Source organism: Lemur catta, chromosome 13 (genome assembly GCF_020740605.2).
Source record: "Lemur catta isolate mLemCat1 chromosome 13, mLemCat1.pri, whole genome shotgun sequence".
Lineage (NCBI taxonomy): Eukaryota > Metazoa > Chordata > Mammalia > Primates > Lemuridae > Lemur > Lemur catta.
The window spans coordinates 66,613,839-66,623,619 of record NC_059140.1 but is presented as its reverse complement, the minus strand read 5'-3'; the positions used below and the strand labels follow the sequence as shown (position 1 = coordinate 66,623,619).

Sequence of the window (9,781 nt, the reverse complement as noted above, 5' to 3'; positions counted from 1 at the left end):
GACCCCCGTCTCTACTAAAAATAGAAAAGAAATTATCTGGCCAACTAAAATATATATATAGAAAAAATTAGCCAAGCATGGTGGCGCATGCCTGTAGTCCCAGCTACTCGGGAGGCTGAGGCAGGAGGATCGCTTAAGCCCAGGAGTTTGAGGTTGCTGTGAGCTAGGCTGATGCCCCGGCACTCACTCTAGCCCAGGCAACACAGCGACACTCTGTCTCAAAAAAAAAAAAAAAAAAAAAGGCGGCCTTCCAGCCTCACTGCCTGCCTACTGAAGAAGAGAGCTTCCTGCTGACTGCATAAGCACTGAGAATGCCAAGCTATGGGCGGGGGGGGTGGGGCAAGTGGGGGTGCCAGGCATGGCACTCACCATGAAAGGGAGACACAGGATAACAAGGATGTGATTGAAAAAGACGAAAAATACAAGCTGGCTACTTGGGAAGAAAAAAGGGGAAGAAACAGAAAGCTGTTACACTTTGGGAAGTAAAATCATAACAAAGACCCTTAAATTTCTTCAGAGAGGAAGAGGACGCTGACAGAGCTGGGGGAAAAAGACAAAGACTGCCACTACCTCGATCCTCAACGCACTTAGCGTGTCCAATCCTGGCATCCAAGGACACATAGCTTTAGTATCGCTCCTCGAGTGTCATCATCGATACTCCTTCATCTCCCAGTTTTCTCCTCTTCTGTCACTTTGGACACCAACTTTTAAACCAACATTATTATCCCTTCAACACTTTCACCTCTTCATTTGAAATCAAACTTTAAACAAAAATTGACTTACCAACCTTTTACCTTTCCTCATTTTATATTGCAAACCTCTAAATCTTATTTCAGTTTTTTTTTTTACAACTACATGGTAAATTACAGAAATCTGAAAATTCACTTTGCCATAGGACTTTTCTGTCTTTATGTTTCAACAGGACAAAAAAGCATGATTCTAATTTCAGCCCTCCACACCTGACCCACAGTCTAACATTTATACCCCTGATTTTGTAATTTCTTTAGATAGAATTCTTAACCAAAATATTGCTGGCTGGTATCAATGCCCCGTGGGAGTTGTGAGTTGGGTTTGTTGTTATTATTTTGCTTTTTTCTCCCCTTCACATGTGCACCTGCTGCCAGGTGCCCGTATCTAGCGTGTTTAGTATTGTAGGCTTTGCAACTGCAAAGTTGATCTAATAGTCAAAATTCGTTCTATTTTCTGTAGAAACTGTAGTGGTCTATATGGATCTACTCAACTATACTTTAGAGAGTTCAAATGTTAAAGTGGACATTTTCCCATATGGAGCAGGTAGAGCTACATGGAAGTTTTCAGCCCTGCATAAGGAGTATTCAATGGCGTATACGTGTGTTTATGAGATAAAGTGTGAGTGTGCATAAGTAACTACCAGCCAGTTGTTGCAACTCTCCATTCTCCACAACCTGACTTCCTCCTCCAACATCCATTTCAGTATAATCATTCTTGACAAGATTCCTTACCTCCTGTTTCAATTCCCACTGGATACTTTTTAGCCTTTATCTTACTTACCTTCTCAGCTGTATTTGACACTATTGATCACTCCATCCTTGAAACATTCTTTCCTTGCCTTCCCTAATTTTATGTTCTTACCATTTTCCCCCATTCACCAGTTTGGAAGCAGGGTTTGAAGCCAAGGCACTCTCCTCTTAGCAGTCCAAGCATCAGAAGTCTTCTAAGCTCCTAGATTCCAGTTATTACCTCAGTCCTAGCAGTTACTCATCTCTGAATTAACTCAGCATCCACTGTTTGCTCATTCAACCTTCTAGCATGAAGTTGTGATGGTTTTGAAACACGTGAACTCTTTGATGCTTCTCTCTTCAAGAAGGGGAACTTAATTTCCCTTCCCTGTGGGTTGGACTTAGAGATTCATTTCTTTTTTTTTTTTTTTTTGAGACACAGTCTCACTCTGTTACCCGGGCTAGAGTGCCGTGGCGTCAGCCTAGCTCACAGCAACCTCAAACTCCTGGGCTCAAGCAATCCTCCTGCCTCAGCCTCCCGAGTAGCTGGGACTACAGGCGTGCGCCACCATGCCCGGCTAATTTTTATATATATATATTTTAGCTGTCCATATGATTTCTTTCTGTTTTTAGTAGAGACGGGGTCTCGCTCTTGCTCAGGCTGGTCTCGAACTCCTGAGCTTAAACGATCCGCCTGCCTGGGCCTCCCAGAGTGCTAGGATTACAGGCTTGAGCCACCACGTCCGGCCGAGATTCATTTCTCATAAGCAGTGTGGCAGAAGTGACAATGAAATTAGAACACAAAAGGCACTGTGGCTTCCTCCTTGTTCCCTGGGAGCACAAGCTCAAGGAAATGCCAGCTGCCATGTGGCAAGGACATTCAAGCAGCCCTGTGGGTAGGACCACATGGTGAGAAACTGAGGCCTCTGGGTGACAGCCATATGAGTGAGCCATCTTGGAAGTGGGTCCTGTAGGCTCAGTGACACCTTTGAATGACTGTAGCACCAAAACCACCCCTAGCTAAACTACTCCCAAATTTCTGGCTCATAGAAACTATGAGATAATAAGTGGTGGTGTTTGAAAATCACTAAGTTGCACTGTTATGCAAGAACAGATAACTAAAACACTAGTATTTCCAGTGGTCTGTATTATATCCTCTCTGAAATACCAAGCATTGTTTTTAAGTCCTGGCTAGATCCCAACTAATACAAATGCCAATCTTTTCTGAGATAATCATTGGCTAGCATTCTTCGGAATGAACTTTTAAAAATTCAAAACTAAAGGTTTGGATTTATAACTTCATCTCAATTTTAAATGGTTTATGGCTCCAATATTCTGATATATATTAAATATGTATTCTGATATGTTAACATACCAACAACCAAATATATATTTGGCTAAAATATACATTTTATATGTTTTCTATATATAAATTCTCTCATGTTCCCACTATCTTGCTTGCTTTGTCTCTCTTCCCCCACTAAACAATTCCACTGATGAGAAAGGAGCTAAGGAAACTGAGGTTTAATAATATTAAAAAACTCATTAGCTAGTAAGTAGTGGCGCCAGGATTCAAAACAGATAGTCTACTTTCAAATTCTGTGCTCATAATTACTATGCTGTGTTTTCTCTCACAGTGTATACATCCAATCATATTTTAAGAACATCAAAATAGGTAGAAGTTTTCAAATTTACCAGTATGGTCAAATAGTCTACTGCTTGGTCAATATTTCCTTTCATAGTATTAGTTAAATATCAGGGTTCATGCAGTGAACAAAAGGTCAAAATATGTATACACACACACACACACACACACACACACACACACACGTGAAGACAAAGGATGTGTTTTATTTTCTTTAGAGGATGTACCAGATAGCACACACATAAGCAGCAGAATTCCAGTGAACTATCAATAGGCAGCTTTATAATATGTACTGTCATGCCCAAATATATGATCTACAATTGGTTCTTTAGACATGTTTACTGTAATGATGAACACATCACCTTCTATTGTTGTTTACTTCAAATAAAATCAAAAGCAAAAAAACAAAAACCATTAATCCAAATCACATTGGGAGATTTTTATTAACTTAAATTGACATTCTTAATTTTATCTACTAAGTCTTTAGTAAATAGTCTTTATTGATACAAACCTACAAGTGTTTCTTAGTACCACAGAATCATGAAGACTTGCAGTTATCAGTGTTTTGTAATAATTAAAACAATGTTCAAATAATTAACAAGATACTTCACTGAAATACTTAAAAGAATATTCTGAGGAGTGTTTGAAAGCTGTTTATAAATAGTGACTGATACATTTATTATGTATTTGGTGCTGAAGACAAATAGTTTTTATATAAAACATTGTTTTCATACACTGCTCTACTAATGAGGCTGGTTATTAGATATAATATATTTTAACACTAAAGAATAAAGCTTTATCTTCATATTCATTTTAGTTATAGGACTCTTATCAATGAAGAACTTTGTATCCAACAATAACAAACAGGCATACTGCAAGTGACATTCTGTTGGAGAAGCGGAAAAGGCTGGCTGCAACAAAAGAAATTAGATACCTGCATTACATGTTCTTTATATTATACAAACAGTTCATTCCAAGTAGCAAAATTAAATGCAGACCAAATGCTTTTAAAAGTTTGTGTGCCTGGATGCCAATTATAATCTCCACACACTAAAAAGAAAAAGAACAATAACACAGAACACAGTATTCTTAACAATTATAAGCACGTATAACACCTTTAGCCATCCACTGGGTTTTCAGATCATATTGGCAACTGAAATTTCACATCCACATGGGCTTGCTTGGCTAAGTTCACTATTTCAGAGAGCTTTACAACCTGAAAGGGAATAATAAGCATCTTTGACTCTATTTTCACAAAAAGGTAAATTCAGAACTATCAGTCAATGCAAAATTAGTGCACACTCAATCTTTTCCATTTAAAACATCTGGGCTATTCTGACACTGTTATAAATCACATCACATTCTTACAAGCAATTCACACTGTCAAAGGACAGACAAGTCTGACATTCTTCATAACCCACACTTCAATTAAATACTTTCTGATTAAGATATATATGTATGTGCATATATATATATATCTTATTATCTAAATTTTTTTAAAGACAGAAACAGTGAGTGTCTTTGTTGGATACTCCACAATTCACAGCATGTCTAAATAAAAGTTTGTTTTGAAAAAAGTGTACAATATTAACTTAAAATATTGGGATAGGAGTTTGGATCTAGGATTTAGTATTTTATTTTCTGTCAGTAAGTTAATAATGGCCAACCTGAATTGTCATGCCCTCTACAATCTGTCTGAGAATATCCACCTGTTACTACATAAAATATCATATGAATTTAGATACATCTAAAACCAAAAAACAAATTCAACTTCTCTCTTTCCCAGCAGAGTAGTTAAGAAAAGGCTTTGAAGGTGAGCCATCTTGGATTCAAATCCCCACTCTGATGCTTATGACACGTGACGCCGAATATGGTAACTTATCTAGCCTGTTTCTTTATCTGTAAAAGTGGAAATTTTATGACCCATCTCATATTAAATGAGATAATTCTTGAGGAAAAGAGCTTAGCATTGCATGCACAGTAAATATTCAATAAATGGTAGCAGTTGTTAATATTATCATCATCACATTTAATATTATTATTGTTATGACTTCCAAAATCTCTCAGTCAACATAAAGCACTCTGGTCACAAATTAAGTCAACTGTTCACTTTTATCTCCATGATCTATTTGAGCAAGTTCCTACTGATTCTTCTCCTTTCTTTCCATGTCCACCAAGCTCTTCTTAATTCAAGCTTTCATTGCAAACAAGCGTCTTTTCAGGGACTTTCACCGTACCTCATATCTAGTTATTGTACTAGATAGACTCCTACTATGCCTCGCTTTTTCCCTTCTCCAATTTATCGCACATTTCAAAGTTAAAACAGGCTTTTTCAAACACTTCTCTCTACCATTCTCTTGCTCAAAATGTTTAATTATAACTTGAGATTGAGTACAAATTCCTCGGTCTCTAAGCTACAGTTAAATTTTATTTGCTAGTACATACTTAACCAAAGGAGGACATAAGACTTTTATTATTCTCAGGGTCTTTCTCCACTCGTGGAGACTGATACATTCAAAATAAAAAAATAAATAAAATTTTAAAAAAGACTTTTATTATTCTTATGAAATACCATTGCATTAAGTCAGCAAATCTCAAGAGTCTACTATTGATTAAACCACATGCCCCCAAAGAGTATCCCATGAAATGTCTATAGACACAGGTGGAACACAATCTAAAGTTCTCATCTAGGAACATCTCTGTATCTTTTATGGAGTGTTCTGTGAGATATATTGTTGTTAAGTAAAAGAAAGAAAGTATATGCTAGTATATGCTACCATTCATCTAAAGTAGGAAAGGGGAAGGATACACACACATATGCAGGAGTCCCCCCTTATCTGCAGTTTCACTTTCCACAGTTTCAGTTACCCATGGTCAACTGTGGTCCAAAAATATTAAATGAAAAATACCAGAAATAAACAAGCCATAATTCTAAACTGTGTGCTGTTCTGAGAAGTGTGATGAACTCTTGCACATCCCTGCTGTGAGCAGGATATAAATCAACCCTTTCTCCAGCATATCCACCCCGTATAAGCTACCCTCCTGCTAGTCACTGACATCCTCTGTTCCGGACATCCAACCACTGACACCGTAATGGCTGAATGATCCAAGATTACCTAACACAGATGATCCTCCTTCTAAAGCATTATCAGAAGGTTTATAGCAGCCTAATCATGCCTACATCATTCACATCACTTAAACTCATCAAGTAGGCATTTTATCATTTCATATCATCACAAGAAGAAGGATGAATACAGTACAGGACATTTTGAGAGGAGAAAGACATTCATGTAACTTTTATCACAGTATATTGTGATAATTGTTCTCTTTTATTATTAATTGTTGCTAATCTCTTACTGTGTCTAATACATAAACTTTATCATAAGTATGTATGTACAGGAATAAACACAGTATTAATATATACAAGGTTCAGTACCATCCATGGTTCAGGCATCCACCGGGGGTCTTGGAATATATCCCCTGTGGATGGGTGGGGGGAATATTGTAAACATATATACATATAATTTAATATGTTTAAAAAAGTGAAACCAAAAACAACTTTAAAAAAAGAACAATGTTACCTGTGGGAAAGAATGAAATAGAAATGGATATAAAAACTAGATTCTCTAAATATACCTTGTTTTAAATTAATAGTTTTGACTTTGGAACCATGTAAATATAACAAAAGGTTGTTTTTTTGTTTTTTAAGCAACCTCTTTTAAAAAAAATGAAACAAACTATATCAAGCTGGGGCAAAACACAAAGAGATTTATTTCGCATGAATTTTAAAATCCAATAAGTTATGGGAAATATCCCAAAGGACAGAAAAAATTGCAGATACAATTCTTAAAAACTGCTTTCAGTAATTATACTATTGATATTCTTACTGTAAAACTGTCATGTATGTACTAATGGACAAAAGCGAATGAATAACTATGATACTATGGCATTGAAAAAAGGAGAAACTGATGCCAGATAAGAAAAAAACCTACACTCCTGGATTTGTATTGCAAATATCAGTATGAACTGATATTTATCTCTTTAAAAAACACATCTTTTCATAGACTTGTCACTTAAAAAGCCCAGAAACAATAACCTACCCAGTAGCCATGAGTACCCATAAGGCCCAAATTGTGGTCTCTAAATACCATTTGACTCATTCCAGGTCTGAGCTAAGAAATGTAGAGATGAGCTTGAAACTTCTCATCATATCAGAAAGCACACTAGAGAGCATGTCAAAAGCACTCAGGAGTCAACTTGAAGAGGAGGGTCCCAATGACCACATAAGGAACAATTTGAATCACTAAGAAATAACTGAAATGAGCTAAACCACATGAACCAAATATGTTTAATTCCATGAGTTCAAAATAGCACACAGACATGCACGCACACGCACACACACACATGCACCTGAATGTAAAAAATAAAGGAACAAAATACAAAAAATAAAAACAAAAAGCCTGGGTCACTTTTATAGGACATAACGGAATAAAACTTATTATTTTGAAAACTGATCAATAAAGGCAAACAATCAAGTAATTACCCAGCTTTTCCCATGCAAAACGTACTTCATGGTAACAAATAGTTGACACAGGGAAGTTTTACTTTTTAGAAGAATCCCACATATAAATGAAGAACGACAGAATTAGAATACCACCACTTTGCAACCATAAACAAAATAGTGGATCTAAGCTATGATTGTCAATGGCTGCTAATACCAAAAAACAGAAATAATCTGACATTATATACCTCCTTATGGAATTAAGAGCACCAACTACAAAATATTCCTATTCCCTATTCCACAAAATCAAATATGAATATGTTCAAGCCTTTAGACAGAACTACCAGTTTACAGGAAATACAGGGGGACAGAAAACACATTAAAGGAATGACATCTCAGGGATGCAATCATTAAAATCCAGACTACAGAAAACTACAAAACCATCAGCCTGAATTTTTCAAGAAATAAACTACAGAAAAGAATTAAAAAAAAAAAAAAAAAAGCAAAGAAGAACCTGTAGATTTAAAAACTTAGTGACATATTAACCGACAGCAATGCAGAGACTTATTTTGATCCTAATTCTAACAAAGAACTTAGACAAAAGATATGAGACAATCTGGGAAATTTCTATACTGGCTAGGTTCTTTTTTATAAAATATAACCATAATAATACCATTATCCCACCTAAAACAAATAACAGTAATTCCTTTATACCATTATCAATACCTTTATCTTTTATAGATACATGATGAAATGTATGAAATGACATAATGTCTAGGATTTGCTTCAAAATTATCATGGGTGTGGAAGAAAATAGGAAAGAGTATAGATGAAACAAGACTGGGCATCAGTTGATCATTGTTTAAGATGGATCAGATGTATAAAAGGTTTCTGACAAAAATTCTCTCCTTGACCAAACTCTCATCAGACTCCTCTAAACCATCTTTTCAACTTGGCCCTGACTTTTGGACTTCCTTGTTTGTCTCTGCATTCTCCAATTTTATCAAGAATCTTGCTTAAGTCAGTTTAGACAGGATCCCCCTCTTCCTATGATGTTTCCTCTTAGTAATTTTCCTCCACTGACCCCACCCTGCTCCTTCGTTATAAATTCCCACTATTCCACGTTGTATCTGGAGTTGAGCCCAATCTTTCTGCCCTACTGCAAAATCCCACTGCAGTAGTCTCTATATATCTAAAGCAATAGTTCACTTGAATAAAGTCTGCCTTACCATTCTTTAACAAATGTCATTAATAACTTTTTTCCTTAACAGTTCATTATACCCATAATATTTAGCTGAAGTACTATTAGCAATATTAATAATTACACGGTTCATTTTAGAATCTAAATATAATATTTATAAATCTTTTACCCACTCTGAAAATTTGTCCTTAGATTAACATAGCTCATTTACCATTCGAGCAGCTTCATCCAAGTCATCACAAGCAAGAATTTTAAGACCACTGTCTGCTATGACCGCCTTAGCATCATCAACTCGTGTACCTGGAAATGATTTACGCAAATATAAATAAGTTTAAGTATATACACAAAAGCATTTAAAATATTTGCTACAACATACTACAGGTATGAAACTTCAACACAGGAATACACCCATCATTTAACGTAAATGCTTCTAAAGCAAAGAAAATACCACAAAAGCCCAGAGTTATCTCATAATATATTTTACCTTACCATATCCGTGGTAATTCAGGCAAGAAAAATAACAACAAATAAAAAACATAGCAAATTATACCAAGCAAAACTATGAACATTTTTGCTCCACTGTTAGAAATTTTTTAAAAACCATGGTTTTTAAATTTCATATTATATAATGCTTTCATTTAAAAGACACAGCTATTTGAAAACTACATTTTAAATGAACTAAACTCCATGGAAATATGAACTTTTAAGCAATTAGGAAAAATTGCAAGATATCTTTTACACTCACCCTGTAACCGTACCACAACAGGTATTTTGATTTCCAAATCTTTTACTGCCATGACTATACCCTGTGCAATAACATCACATCGCATGATTCCTCCAAAAATGTTGACCAGAATAGCCATTACCTGTGAATAAAGTGTTTTTGGAAGATTAAAATTTAAAAGAAATGATGATTTGTCCTTGCCCTCCAAGGAAATACCAGCACTTGTGCTTCA

At 35.7% G+C, this 9,781-nt stretch overlaps 1 protein-coding gene across 1 annotated transcript in view; it reads right to left on the bottom strand.

The window, feature by feature from the left end:
• Positions 1-3,309: 3,309 nt before the first annotated feature.
• Positions 3,310-9,781, bottom strand: part of SUCLA2 (succinate-CoA ligase ADP-forming subunit beta) — a 40,896-nt gene continuing 34,424 nt past the window's right edge. Inside the window, exons 9-11 of the mRNA XM_045567414.1 lie at positions 9,571-9,691; positions 9,037-9,125; positions 3,310-4,339 (exon numbers count right to left, since the gene is read on the bottom strand). Of these exons, the coding sequence (XP_045423370.1) occupies positions 4,265-4,339; positions 9,037-9,125; positions 9,571-9,691 (285 nt within the window). The 3' untranslated portion in view covers positions 3,310-4,264. The remainder of the gene's footprint in view (positions 4,340-9,036; positions 9,126-9,570; positions 9,692-9,781) is intronic.